At 47.1% G+C, this 15006-nt stretch overlaps 1 protein-coding gene across 2 annotated transcripts in view; it reads right to left on the minus strand.

The window, feature by feature from the left end:
* ACLY (ATP citrate lyase) overlaps positions 1–13213 on the minus strand; it is a 38132-nt gene extending 24919 nt beyond the window's left edge. For both annotated transcript variants that reach the window (XM_019550402.1, XM_019550401.1), the window contains exons 1-7: positions 13120–13213; positions 11536–11710; positions 9054–9176; positions 6347–6409; positions 5339–5529; positions 4226–4305; positions 3081–3211 (exon numbers count right to left, since the gene is read on the minus strand). In XM_019550402.1, the coding sequence (XP_019405947.1) occupies positions 3081–3211; positions 4226–4305; positions 5339–5529; positions 6347–6409; positions 9054–9176; positions 11536–11694 (747 nt within the window). In that variant the 5' untranslated portion in view covers positions 11695–11710; positions 13120–13213. The remainder of the gene's footprint in view (positions 1–3080; positions 3212–4225; positions 4306–5338; positions 5530–6346; positions 6410–9053; positions 9177–11535; positions 11711–13119) is intronic.
* Between the last annotated feature and the right edge of the window lie 1793 nt (positions 13214–15006).

Genomic DNA, 15006 nt, shown 5'->3' on the forward strand with positions numbered 1-15006 from the left:
TGCAGATGGAGTGAGTGCCACCCTCCTCACTCCATCTGTATCACGAGTTGTCTGTCAGCAGCCTAAGGTGCAGTCTCCCCCAAACCCCTGCACCTATCACCGTGAAAGTTGGCAGGCTTTGTGGGCTCCTCAGGGGCTAGCAAGCCTGCAGTTTTGAGCTCCCTGTGGCTTTCCACACAGAAGTCACAGGAGGTTCTCTCAAGAATTTGGGGTGCTGTTTGCGGCCAGCAAACCGAAGCAGGACCCGGTTTAATATTTGACATGGCTGTCGAATCGAATATTACCTGCTCTGCACAGCCCTACTGGATACCACGTGAAGAACTGCTGCAGAAGAAAACCCCCCACAAATTGCTGGTTACGACATATCACCCCTCCCTTGAACCTGTACGGAAAATCCTCAAACAATTTCAACCCATACTAGAAAGAGACACCATTCTTACAGAGATCTTCCCAGAACCATCAATGCTAGCCTTCAAACAAGCACCGAACCTCGCTAACCTCACCACCAGAATCAAACTTCCTCAGGCCCAGAACATACCCAATGGATCCAGACCATGCCATGACAAGTAATGCAAAACCTGCCAACACACCTCCACCACCCCCACGATTACTACACTCCACAACAGAGCCATCAGCATTCCCGGATCTTACAGCTGCACCTCCAGAAATGTAATACATCTCATCCAATGCACCAAATGCCCTGATGGAAAATACATAGGAGAGACCAGACAACAACTGTGCACCAGAATGAACGCACACTGGAAACCTATCAAAGACAGGAATGCCCAGTTACCTGTGGGGGCACATTTCTCACAAGACAAGAAACCCACTCTCTCTCTCCAATCTCTCAGCCCTGATCCTCAAAGGGAACTTACAAAACACTTCTCAGAGATGAGCCTATGAACTCCAGTTCATCAACCTTCTGGATACTAAAAATCATGGACTAAATTGAGACATTGGATTTATGTCACATTATAAACCTGCCTGACAGCTGACTCCCCACATACCTCTCCACTATCCCCCTTCTCTCTCCCCCACACCCAGCCTGTCTCTCACCCAGACTCCTCAATCTACATCTTCACCGATTACTTGTCTTGTATGCAGACCAGCCCAGCCTCTGGCTTCTTTACTTTTCATTCTATCCAGGAAGAGCACACACCAACTGTGGAAACTTCCTCAGCCTGACAAAGGGTTTTTGACCCCAAAAGCTTGCTTAACATTTTTTCCCCCAACTAATTAAGTTGGCCTAATAAAAGATATCAGATTCACCCAAAGAACCTCGTCTGCCTAAGTCAAGGGTAGGTAACCCTTGGCACATGTGCCAGAGTGTAGCACAAAAAAGTATTTTGCTTGGCACATGCACCTCAAGGCAGACAGCAGGAAAGCAGCCGGGGCTGCACTGCCACAACGAGGATTGGGCCCCTTGTAGTTCCCTGCCATCCACCCTGGCACACCAACATCTAACAAGTTAAGGTTATGGGTGTTTTTGGCACTATGCCTAAACACATTGCCGAGTGCTAGTTTAAGTAATTTAGGAGCACAAGCTCTGTTGATTTTCATGGGAAAAGCACTTTCCTAACTCTTAAAATGCCTACCACAGATTCAGCTCAACTTTGCTAGTCAGCACCTGGCTTCAGCAGCAACTATTTCAAGAGGAAAATTCTCTCTTCAGACTGAGGCCCCAGCCTTCAGGTAAAACAGCATTTCTGTTGCAACTCCAAGATGAAGGATTATATTTTATCTTTCTGTAAAATCTGAGTGGCTATTAATGCTAGCAGCAGCACTATCCTACAACAAGCACAGGCAGATTAACACATGGGCCTACAGGGTGTGGGCCCAGGCCCGGATCTGGGAAATGGCAGGTTAACCCCTGCAGGCAGGCAGCATTCCAGCCTGCAAGGGATCCTATTTTGGGCTGCCATGAGTGGGAAACAGGGGTGCCGTGTGCATGCACGTGGCCAGGAATGCAGCTGGGCAATGTGGAGAGCAGCTCCATGCAGCCAGATTTATGGAGGGGAAGGGGCATGAGAGAGGGAACATCAATACCCCTAGGCTCCATGGTGAGGGGCAGCAACTGGGGGCACTTCCCACCAGGGCAGTACATGGAACCCAGAACCAGAGCAGGGAGCAGGATGGAGCCACTAGCAGTTGGTCCAGGGGATGTGGGGGGGGGCATATCCCCCCGATTTGTGTATGGGGCAGATGCAGGCTGCTCGCTCAGCGCTCTCTGCTCTGTTCTTTGCCCCAGGGGCCCTGCACCAGCCATGTGTCCCCTGCCTGCCCAGCAGTGCAAGGCACAACTTGCCACCCCACTGCTGCCATGCAGGCAGGGAGTGCGCAGCCAGCACAGGGCCCCTGGGGGCTCTCCGCTCTGCTGCTTTTGCCCAAGCCCACAGTGCATCTGCCTTCACTCCACTTGGCTGTGCCCCACTCTGGCCATGGTGTTTTGGGGGGAGGGGGGGAAGCAGGGGCAGGCATGTGCCACCCCACCCCCAGCCCAGCTGGGCCAATTCAGCCTCCTCCACAGGGCATGGAGGCCCATCCTGCCCTTGGCAATGACAGCAGCACCAGAAGGGGAAAAGGGCCCCTTACCCCCCCTGGAAGTCCCCCCCACTGTGGTGTGGGGGGCATCCAATTTTATTCTTGCCCCATAAATCAAATCTGCCACTGAACAGGATATGGCAGAGCAGAAGCAGTGATTTGCCAACATGGCAGGCGCTGCTCCACAATATGGTCAATATACCAAAGCAAACACAACCTGGTGGTTTACTTGCCATTTACATCTATGTGGTTAAATTTGATCCTCCATTTATACAAAGTAAGCCCAAGGATGATTCAACAACAATGAAAAACAGCCAGAGCTAACAGCATTGTTACTCAAATGAAGCCACCAGGGATTTATAAGCAGAGGCTGTTGTCTGTCTTCTTGACTTAGGCACTTAATGCTGACCGTGTGAACTGTAGTGATGGGCTCACATCAGGTAGAATGGAAAGCCCTAGTTGAATCATGAATGCACAGACTTATGTGCACGAAGAATGGGCTCTCATGAATTGCAATTTACAGAAGATTCTTCACTTGCCTCTGGATAAGCCTCCCTGCCAAAGGGAGGCGGGAACTCCACATCCCCCCATTTCACTTTGCAGATGTAGTCAGCCGTAGCATCAATCTTTGCAGCCAAATCCAAAATGTGGACGCCATCTTTAGTCACAACTGTAGTTGAGAAATGCTAAAGTTAACCTTTTCCTAGTATCTCCTAATGCAAGTATATTAACACCACCCTTTCTGCACTGGCTGAATACCCCATGATACTTTCTACACAGCTTTACACAAAGCAATGACCTGTTTGTTTATTTCTCCCCTCTTTATTAATCACTTTAATGAAATTCAGCAAACAGATAGAGCCAGCACAAGGCCTACAGAATGCTAAGGCCAACTAAATTATATGGGGGTGTGATTCCTCTTTCCATAGCTTAGTAGACACTGGAAAGATGTTTGCAACTTTCTTTGATACATATTGACAATGTATTCTTGCAGAATATAACTTATGTCACTATTCCAAGATACAACTTTTTGGCTCTGGAGGCCAGATGAGTGGCATTGGGCCCATTTTCAGGCTGGATTGAGCCCAAGGCCCTATGCTGCCCCCTCTCTGCCCCACGTGCCAGGATTGGGTCTTGGGGCCCTGCATTGCCCCCCTCACCTGGTCCTGTGCAGTGGGATCAGGTGTCAGGTCCAGCATGTAGGGTTCAGAGATTTGGCAGCAGAGGAATGGTAGGACCACTCACCCGCCACTAAATTTCCGGACCTGTGAGAATCCAGCCCCATGGGGCAGACAACACTGCCACGTCTGGAGGTTGGAGTACCCCTGCCTTAAGAAAACTTTAAAAACCTACAAGAAAACTGCAGAGAAAAATTTATCCAGCACTTGCATAAGCTTCAGGAATCTTTCCATTACCTTCTTGAAACCGTTCTGCCAATCCCATTTATTTTTCTTTAGAGACTTCTGTCATCATACCAGAACAAACTACCCACCAGTCACATCTTCAGCATGCTAGTGGATTCCCTGCTTTGTTATCCAATGATTTCGTAATCCAGTTAGATTGGCAAAGACAGACATATGTAGTCCCCAACTTTCAGAAACACATTAACTACTCAAAGACAGCCCATAATAAATACTACTATTAAGAAAAAGAATCCTTTGCTAATTCTCCCCAAAAATATTACCTAGTGGATTGATCTCCAGGTATGTGAAATACAGGTCTTCATAAAGGTTGAAAAGGCCAGATATGAAGCTAGCCAGGATGCTGCAGAAAAATTAAAATACATAAATTCATTAGAGCAGGCAGACACATAGCAGGCTCTGTACAGCCTGTTTTCATTCTTTTATCATCTTGGCATGTCATATAACTACTTTGCATCAATTTCTTTCATTCTCATTCATCTCTGCAAGAAGATGCCTGGGTGATGATGATTCAGGAAGGTCAGGCAGTGAATGATTCATCTAATTAGACCCCCCCCCCCCCAAAAGAGCTGCTGAGAAAGAATTCTCAAGATTGAAATGGAAAAAAAAAAAAAAAAAAAAAAGTCAGATGATGACAATCTGTTTAAATCTCATTAGGAAGCAGGACACTCTCCCCATGTCTCTCAATGACAGATGTACATTTTCAGAACTAAAAATGTCAGAAGCTACAATAGGGAAAGACTGGAATATACAAACACTGTAGCTAAGAGCGTGAGGAGGCGTCTCTTCAAGGAAAGCCCCTCATGCTTATTTTCATTGTTATAAATATAAAAGTGAAACCTAGTTAGTAGCTTCTCCTTTAACTAGTTGTCTCATAATTTTTGAGATCTACAAAACCATTTGCAGTAAGCTTCTGGACCATCAGATCCTTGAAGTAGCTCAGGTAGGACAAGCAGTTGTCCAGCAGTGGGTGGCAAACTGTGGAAATGAATTCAAGTAGCTCTACCTTGCAACAATCCTCTTTGTACAGAGTATGAATTTTATAAAGGCCTCTTCCATCTCAACATGCCAGAATCCTAGCAGGGGAGAAGTGTTTCCCCCAGAGCGAAGGCTCACTACAATGCAAAACAATGCCTTTGCACTTCAGCAAGAAGAAAAAACCCCCACAAACAGACCAGGTCAGATTACTTGACTTTTTCCTGATGCAGTTCACATCCCTTCCCATAGTTATAAATAACCAAAAGAAGGACATTTAAGAGGGAAAAAATTGGGATCACATATACCAAAATGTAGAGGACTTGGGAGAGCTTTGGGGATAGGCCACAGGCAGGCAGAATATCAGGAAGAGGGTGGTGTTATTATGCATCTCTGCTTACTCTTTCTTGTCCTCTGGTGCATGCACCAGGAGGTGCTTCTTCACATCAGACTCAGTGAGCTTTTCATTCACCCCCACAAGCAGCTTCTGAGCTTTGGCATCAACATCTCCCACATCCACACCCCCTTCATGGTGGAAAAGCACACAGTCCCCCTCACGGGCAGCATAGATGCACACATAGAATTCTTCCTCCTGCAGCACAGATCCAAGGGATGAACATTATGACATGCTGGTCAGAGGCACTGGGCGAACAGCCTAGTTAAACTTCAGGACTGCCCAAGTGAACCTATTGAAACACCCAACCCAGGATTACCAGGTATCCCTCAAGATGGCTCCATGCACCCCACAGAACTCTACAGAGGAGTGAGTACATGACATCCCTTGCAGGGGAAGCCTGGGGAGACTGCAGGACCCAATGTGCAAAGTCCTGCTCATCTCAGCGGGAGCTGCTGTGAGCCTTGCAAGCCAGGACTTGTCACATCTGTGGGCAGATGCCAACTGCTCCCCTTTTCCACAACCTAAACTACACATCTCAGGCTCCTGTTAAAATGTCCATCTTAGCTGCACAGAACAGGGCCCTACTGTTGTAGAGTTTTAAAACACTTTCTAACCAGCTTCTCAGACTACAGGGTGAGAGGGCAAAGCCACTTTTTCCTTCACCTCCTGTAAGCCACCTCCCTTCAGCATTCTTTCCTCTCCATGCTCGTCAACACCGATTTACGGAGCAATTTACTATCCTTTCTCTGTCAGTCTGATCCCTCTTGTGCAGAGGCTCCTTTTGGTGGGCAATAGAAGCAGCCAGCCATGCTACAAATACATCTTTCTGCTGACAGTCTGAAGCTTCATATTACTCAGTTCTCAGTAACAACATACATCAGTGTCATCCCCCTCCCACAAATGGCATGCACCCAAGTGTCTGTTTTTTCTACTTTTTGGAGCATCAGATTGGGAGTCACAGGTCAATCAAAGATGACTATACTTTCTACAGCGCTTTAATTGGCATACCCACCTGCTTGTGAGGGACAAAGGGTTCAATCAGAAAGTTCTTCAGGATTCCCTTGGCATTAGCAATCTGTTGATAAAAGGCAGGGAGACACCATTAAAAGCCCGCACAACATCTGCACCTATGAAGGGGTAGAAAGAGGCTCCGAGAAGTCACTAACATTGAACCAGCTCGAATCAATTTTCCTGCAATCTCTTAGTTGTTAATACATATCTGAGGAAACCAGGCTCTGCCCTCTCCAGCAGAGTGGCAAGTACCTTCATGGCTACAAATATCACTAAGCTAGCCCATGTCATCTCAACATTCATGTCAAGGGAGACTGTTCAGAGATCAGATGCTCTCATTTCTCCATGATCTGTCTGTTCTCAGGAAAGCTGGCAAGCCAGGATATTTTATATCACCTACAAAGCCCATCTTCCTCCTCTCTGGCAGGAAGATAAAAGTCACCCAAAATTCACCCCAATAGTTCTCAGCTATTTCCTTTCCCAGAAGCACATTTCCAAAGGTTACGCTCAGTTCAGTGCTAAAAAGCAAGCCCCAAGATAAGCAGCATATACCTCTCTCTGTGGGAAAAGGCATAGCCTATAAGGTTATTGATGGCCCAGGGGAACCAATCTCAAATTTTCTGACTGGACATCACTAACAGGCAATTTTCTGAAGGGCTTTAATAACAGAACAGCCAGCTTCTGTTATTGCTGTTGTGCCCTGATAGTCTACACCAGCTGGGAAAGCACAAAAAGGTGTAAGCACAGCTTCATTCTCAGATGGCTGGCAAAAGTTACAGGCCATTAACAAAGGCCATAACCATCTCCCCAGCAACAGGGAGCAGACAACAGGCTATGTTCAGGCAAGACAAACTGTGCAATAAATACCCAGAAGACTCTCTCACATCATCTCAGCATTAAAGTTCAAGCAGCAGCTCTTAACTAGGGCTCAGAAAAACAGGATCGAGGGAAACCATGCCCCAAATATGACAGGCTCACAGGCAAGGCGATAAATAATAGTAATTCAGGAAAGGGTGGAGATCTGGCTGCTCTATCCTAGTCACTATTTAAGTACCCCAGCTGTGAACTTCAGATAGCACTGGTGTCTACATTTGGTCTTAGATTGGTGGTTTTCTACCTAATGCTTTAACAGTGGATGGATGCCTTCATCCCCAAGCCATTTTACAGTTAATTTTTGCTTGTGAAGGGAACCAGGACTGGAAGAGAAGGACTACAGGTCAGGAATGGGCAGTGGCACAGCTGCAGACTGGACATGTGTAAAACACCTGCCTGCTTTGATCTAATCCTTGCTATCAATCTGCCACTTTCACATGCCTGGAAATTGCTTTGTTTTTGGCAGGGGTGGTGGGGAGGGAGATCAGAAGGGACAAAAAGAGGAGAAGTACATCAGATCTCCCAAAAGCCTGATGCATGCGTTAAAAAAGGATGCCTTCCTTGATTCAGTTAAATGGAGCTTTACTCTGAATGATTTTGGAACTCCAGTGCACTTACAAAAACAGGAGGGAGCTCTTTAGTAGATGCATGGTCACAAAGGAGCCCTGCAGAGCCCCTGCATTTAGAGGCAGTTGATGCACTGCTCTCAGCAGTTATTTCAACACTCTTCATTTTGCCAGGGAGCAGCCTCACAGGACAGTGTTGTGCATCTCCTTTCACAATGCCTTTCAGGAGCTGCCATGCTTGCTCTGTTGCACCAGTTGCAAATTACTCACAGTAACAACAAGCTATCTGCTTCCTCGAGGCAACAGACCTCCATAAGCTCCTGACAAGCAGCAGCTGAAGTGGCAGGCATTTTTTTATCATTAGTATCAGAGAAGTGTTCCCAGGAGAATAAGAATTATGAGGCAGTGTTGTATTAAGATACAAACTCAAATAAAAAAGTCATTTGTCAGTCAAAGCGCAGTGAGAGATGCACTGGTTAGCAACATTAAGGGAGTGCTTTAATGACTCTGTTTTTATACCTGTCCTGTTACAACAATGTTGGGTACCAACAAAATAGAATACTGTAGTTGCCCAGCTGCAGACAGCATTCACATTAGCATTTACTGGCTTCCAAGGCAAGGAAGGGATTTTTAGAATTAAGTGAGGATTTGCAAGGAATTCACCCCACTTTTCTACTGACAGCACTACATGCCACCCCTGATGACTAAGCCTGCTAAGTCAACCAGACTGGGCCAGGGGTGCTCAACCCCCAGGCTGTGGAGCCATGACATCCACCCAACAGGGCTCCCCATGGGTCCAGAGGTAAAAATTGATGGGAGGTAAGATTTGCCACCCCTCCCCTGCAGCCAAATTCCCAAGACTTGTGGGGCCAGATCAGGGCCAGACTGCCTCCCACTCCTTTTCCCCATGCAACCAAATCAGGCTTACCACCTGGATCCAGCCTACATGCAGACCAGGCACTGGGTCATCAAGGCCATGGGGCAAAAAGTTTGAGTACCACTACCATCAGTCTACCAAAGGGTGGTTAATTACTGACTGGAGACATGCACAAAGGCCAACTCTCTTCTCACTCAGTTCTTTGTTAGTGTCAAGTTACTATCTTACACTGATGCAAGCCAGACAGACAAACCGGCATCCAGTAACTAATGCACTAATCCTCCTAGATGTCAGGGTCAAAGCAGAAACTGGAAAAAGTAGTGCAGATGACCTTCTACCCCTTTGCTTGCACATGTACTGCTAGAAGCTCCGTTACCATGGCAGATACCCACCGTGGTTTCTTGTCCCAGCCGCTGTTTGAGCCAACTCTTCACCTGATTCAGGCTGAGGTTAACTCCGACCAATCCAAGCTTCCCACGCCGTTTAATTAACTGATCCGGCTTCACCACCAAACACTAGAACATAGACCGAAAGGGATCAAGGGAGGAAAATAATTACAAGATTTGGGTTAACAGAGACGCTCCTTACAGATAAACCTGAACTTCAAGTAATTTCCTTGCAGCAAATGTCCTAAGAGACAGTGTTTATTCTCTTGGCTGGCATCTAGTGTCCAACAGCTGTTAGACAAAATGCACCTCCAGAATTGACCTAAGACAGACACGTTAGGAGATTCCACCTCCTTCACAAAAGGAACCTCAAGAGACCATGGTCACATACACTGGGGTGTAAACTCAGCTGCTGTGCTGTGAAGTGTGGTTCTCGCATAGTGGGCCTAAAAGGAGTCAAACACAGCTTTCTGGGGAGTGTTATGGCTGAAATAGAAACACTAGGATGTCTGCCCACAACTGGAGTATTAGACTGACTGAATGAAATCTTGAGAATTCAATTAATGGGGGGAGGGGGGGCAGGAAAAGACACAGGACAGGGACTTTTTTTCTTCCCTTCCCTAGCTCTTATGCCAAGTAAATTCCAAGCAGGTGGTTACACTCCAACAGGGATTCCTTTCTGATAAAGAATTTGTCTCTCTCCTTGCCCTGAACTGTTTCAATTTGTTGCTCTGTCCCATTATAAAAGCTGCCTTGTTTCTCCTCAGATGTGGCAACATGTCAGCAGAGGGTGAAGCCATACAACTTGTTTTGGGAGCTTCAGAATTGCTACAGTAGCTGTTCTAATGTCATGGTCAAAAGGGGATGTGTCCCACTACTTGCTTTCCCCAAGAGCCCACACTGGACAGAGCTCACTATTTCTTTAATTCTGGTGCCTTTTGCTGCAGGAGTTCACATTAATTTAAACCCCCCCAGCAAGCAACAGCTCATAAGAGACTGCCACTGAAACATGAAATACCAGACACTAAGTATATGTAATTTAGCATCTCATGAATAAGGCTCTTTTCTCTGCTGTCACCACATGTCTGCACATGAGAGTTGCTAATGTCAAGGATAAGGGTGGAACAAGTAGGTTATTGTGTTTCATTCAGCTGACAATTGCACTCTATAGGATGTCTACAAAGAGCTGCACCAAAAGAAGTGCACACATTAAGCTCACATGGGTCACTTTTCGGTGAGAACTGATCACCATTGGGATGCCTTTCCTCTTTGGGACAGCCCCTTTCCCATCCACCTAGAATAACCACTATAGCAACTTACAGTGTAGACCTACAAGCATACAGAGCTGTAGTATAGAATATGATAATAGCAGGGCCCCTTTGTTAGGCAGACACTAGAATCTCCTAAACATACCTACCCACAGAATGGGTATCATCTGTAATCCTTTATGGATTCTTGTAAACCTGAGAGAGATTGCTGACAATTTCCAGTAACTGACTTATGCAGTCAAGCAGTGAGCATTTAATTAGCTAGTGTAAGGCTGTAATCAATCAGTAAGAAAATGGACTACGTGGGACATTCATGTTCTGCTAACCACTGGCTTAATGAACTGGAAAGAAGCCAGTTAAAATAAACAAAGTACTCCAGAGAAGCTTCCTGCAGAAAATACACAGTAGGGACACACATTTCATGCTGGGAAGAAGAGCATCATGCTCACCTTAATGTTTTGTTCAGCTGCAGGAAATCCAGAAAAAAAACAAAAACAAACAAACCCTACCTTAATCTATCTACTGAGAACTAAATCTACTCAGTGAAGGCCTGTCACCAAAACACTGTGAACAGACACTCCATCCTGGCCCCGTACATGACTATTTGGGTGAAAAGAGAGTGTTAGAGCAGGACAGTATCAGAGCAGTGTAAAATTACCGGGGACAAGGACTGAAACACCTTGAGTAGAGTAGTAACAAGACTGTCTCGTACTATAGTCTGTGGTAGGGAGTTTGTGGATACTGGCAACATCAGGTTTGGAAGATTCTCTACTTGCACTATGCAAGTTCTCAAATCAACATCAAAAGTCATGTTCCTTTGAAAAGGATACACCATCCCTGAAGCCAGCTTTCCCCCCCTCACAGCCTCCTCCCCACATCAGTGCCTCAACAGTCTACTGACACGTTAGCTGGCTTCTCCCAAAATGTTTCTGGCTCAGATGCATCACAGAAGGGCAGCCAAAGTGCAACCTGCCCCAGCCATCTTTAAAGTTTCTGTATGACCTACTCCCACTCAAACTGGAACCTTGGCCAGTCAGATAAGGGGGAAGAAAGGTAGGAAAGCAGGGACTTACAGTACGACTTGGAAAGTAAGATATTTTACCTCCCTCTCTGTTGTATTTGCCTGTCACTTGGAGCAGGCTGAACAACTTAATGGTTTGTCAAGGCCTCAAAGGTCCTCTGATGAATGGTGCTTCAGAAAGGCAAATCATCACACTCACCTCAGTTAGGAGCCAGGGGTGATCTTGGATCAACCGATCCCAGTCAGTGTCTGGCGTCACTCTGGCATACTTGAAGCGGTTCTGGATAGCTGAGGTGGTACAGATATATTTATAGAGGAACTCCTTCCCAGTCTGCTCAGAGATGGCTTTGGCCGACATGGCTACCTAGTCACTGTTTGAAAAAAAGATGACAAAAGGGAAGTCAGATTTGCAAAACACAATTTCTTCCAGATTCAACGTGAACACAAGAACAAGAGTATTCACTTAGTCCTGTTACCTACTCTGCTTTTTAGGCCCTGTCTTACCATAAGCAACCTACACAATTCAACTGATTAAGAATTCCTTCCCAGTGACCAAATTCCCCACTCCACCCAAATCACCCTAACCACCCTGAATCTTGGGGACAGACAAGAGCCTGCAAATGGATTCTGAGCACCTCCAAACTGTGTTGGGGGACCTTTTATAGCAGATGATACCACGAGGCCACTTCTCTCCCCTTGCCAAAGTGCATGGACAAGGTGATCTGCTTGCATCTACAAAGGAACTCCTTGATTTGGGTTCATCACCACATGTTGTATAACACAGGTTCACACTTTTTTCAACCTGCCTTCCAAGAGGCAAGAACAAAAGACTTCTCCTTTCCCCTTTGTTTTACAACCCCAGTTAGGTTTCCAGCCTGCCCTGGACAGCGCCTGGTTAAAGTTCCCATTCTCAGTGTATTCTGAATCACTAGGAATCAAACACTAATTTCTAAACAGAAAAAAAAAAAAATGCCTACTGCAGGTCTTTCCCAAGAAACCAGAGTTTATGTCATCATATCACTTTATCTTCTTAAAGCAAAGCAGCCTAAAAGCAACTTTTCTGATCAGAATCAGATGCTTAACAACACAGTCTCCCAGGAGAAATGGGTCTTTTTAAATAATTCTGAAAAAGGACTAAGGAAGATGATGGAAGTTCTTAAAATTCTCACCCCTTCTACCAGAAAGGCTCCCTTTACCAGCTGGAAATCCAGTCCTTCACAGACACTGGGCTCTATTCCTGGAGTTACTTTTCTTTGGATGCAACAACAAAACTTTTACTGTCACTATAAGTAAATACTTATCCTGCTAGTTTGCCTGCTACTGGACCCATATGCATGAGTCCCTGTTCTTATGATCTGCAGAGGTCAAATAGGTCCATTTCTCCTCTGAGGTTGGTCTGCTGCCTGACTTGCAGAGCCAAATCACGCACATTTATGGGTGTGATAGCAGCTTGCTTCACTGCTACTCATTTGAGTAGGAATCCTCTCACCAGAGAGGAAGGGGCAGCCGTAAGAGAAAGTATGGAGGAGAAGGAGAGGCAGAGCGATTCAGCAAGCAAGACTCTCCAGTTCCTTTTGTGGGAAGGAAAGACCGTCTTCCAGTTACCATGAATGAGAGCTTGTGAGGTGGAGAGGGAAAGGTTAAACAATGATAAGCAGAAAGGAAGGACATAGGAGACCAACAAGAGACGAGGGGAAAAAGAAAAAAAACAGCAATTCAGACACCTTGTAAGGGCCTGGGTGCTTGCTGATATGCACATACCTGACTGGGAAAGTGACCATACCTGGCAGAAGACAGAGATGATAATCAGCATTAGCCTGAAAATCTGCCAGAAGGCAAGACAGGGTGGTTGCTTAGAGACTGCTTCAGAGGCAGGCCCTTTCACATGCAACAACCTACTTCATCAGATGCCATTTGAAGAGTCTGCCATTCTTGTCCTAACAAACCAATGAAAAGCAGCAGCTTAAAAATACCAGCGAACCTATTCCCTGTGGCAATTCCTGGTTAATAATTACTTGTCCCAAGGTGCTGTTTCTCATCTTTGAGTGGCCAGGCTAGGAACATGCCTGGGAATAATTGGTGATCATTATAAATAACGACCTCCTTCCTTTGGGCCACAGAGCAGGGGACAATATTTCAAATCAAATGAAGGTTTCTCTTCAGGGGAAAAAAAAGATGGGAGCCTGCAGTGCCCTTCGTACAAATCCAAGGTCTAATTTTTATTTTTTTTAAGTGCGTGTGTGTGCGTGCGCGAGGGGTGTATATGCATGTAGTACTAAGCAGCGCTCCCCCAAAGGCACGCAGGTATGTGCACATGTGGGAGTATGTAAATGGGCGAGGTGTTTGTGGGGTGTGCAATTGTGCGGGGGGGAGGATGTGGTTATGGTGGTGTGGGCATGGGACCCCCCCGCATAATGCATGCTCCTCCAAGCAGGTCAACACCCATCCTTGCCCTGCAACAGCCCAGAGCCCATGTGCCCTGCAGCACCTCCCCACCACTGCCAGCAGCATGCAGCCCCAGCTCTGCCCCATGCCCACTCCAGACTCACTCTCACTGGAGTGGATCAGCTGGAACCTGGGCACAGCCTTGACCTGGTCCATCCCACGTCTGCTTCACACCACCTGCCCATGGTATGTCCTGCCACCCCGGGTACTCAGCAGGGCTGGGGCAGCACGGTGGCTGGACTGCCTTTCTAGGCAACCCAGGTAGCTCCTGCTGCTGGCTCCAGCCCCATGGTACCAGTGGAGACTCATGCTATACAGCCTCAACCTTGTGTGCTCCGCATCTGCTCCAGTGTTGCCTACCCAGGCTGAGCAGCAGGAGCACAGGACAAAAGCTACTGGCTCAGGGTGGGGAAAAGCAGCCCCTTCCCTCTCACTGCTGGCAGTTCCCTGCTACAGCTGCCTGAAGCTTGTGCTGGATTGCCCTGCGTCTGTGCTGTTCCTGCTGCCCCAAGGGGGAGCCCAGAGACAGCAATGATAACAGCAGAGACACAGGGCAGCCCCGTGAGGGTGCCAGACAGCCACAACAGAGAACTGCCGGCCGTGCAATTGTGGAAGGGGTCACTTCCCCCCGCCATGCTGAAAAACAGCTTCTGTCCTGTACTGCCACTGCTCAACCTGAGCAGGTGAACCAGGAGCAGGTGTGGGGTTGGGGCTGTGCAGCACAGGTCCCTGCTGGTACCACAGGGCTGGGGCCAGCAGCAGTGGCAGCCAGGATAAGCTGCCTCCACATGGGCTGCCTAGAAAGACAATCTAGCTGCGGAGCCAACCCAGCCGCACTGCATGCCCAGGAGGCAGCAGGATGTGCCACAGCTGAACTGTACCTGGGCCAAGGAACCAAGGGATTCACTGTGGGCTGGATCCGCCCATGGGCCATATTTTGCCCACCCCTGGTTTAACATGTTAATCCACGGAAGACTAGTAAACCTGCAGCACAGTCTGCTAGCTGGCCTGCTGCACAGATAGAAGGAATTCAGCCTAATGCTGAAGACCAGGTTACCATACACACAATTTATTTTATAGCATCTCCCCTTTTCCTCCTGACAAACCAGGTTCTGAATTGCTGTCCCATGAGTTTGCCAAGCAGAGTGGCAACCTCCTTTTAGCAGAGCAGGCAGCTACCTAGGTTATCTAGCAGGTCCCATCTTCACACTTTTTAGATTCTGTT

The sequence above is a fragment of the Crocodylus porosus genome, unplaced genomic scaffold (genome assembly GCF_001723895.1).
Source record: "Crocodylus porosus isolate Cpor-Errol unplaced genomic scaffold, CroPor_comp1, whole genome shotgun sequence".
Lineage (NCBI taxonomy): Eukaryota > Metazoa > Chordata > Crocodylia > Crocodylidae > Crocodylus > Crocodylus porosus.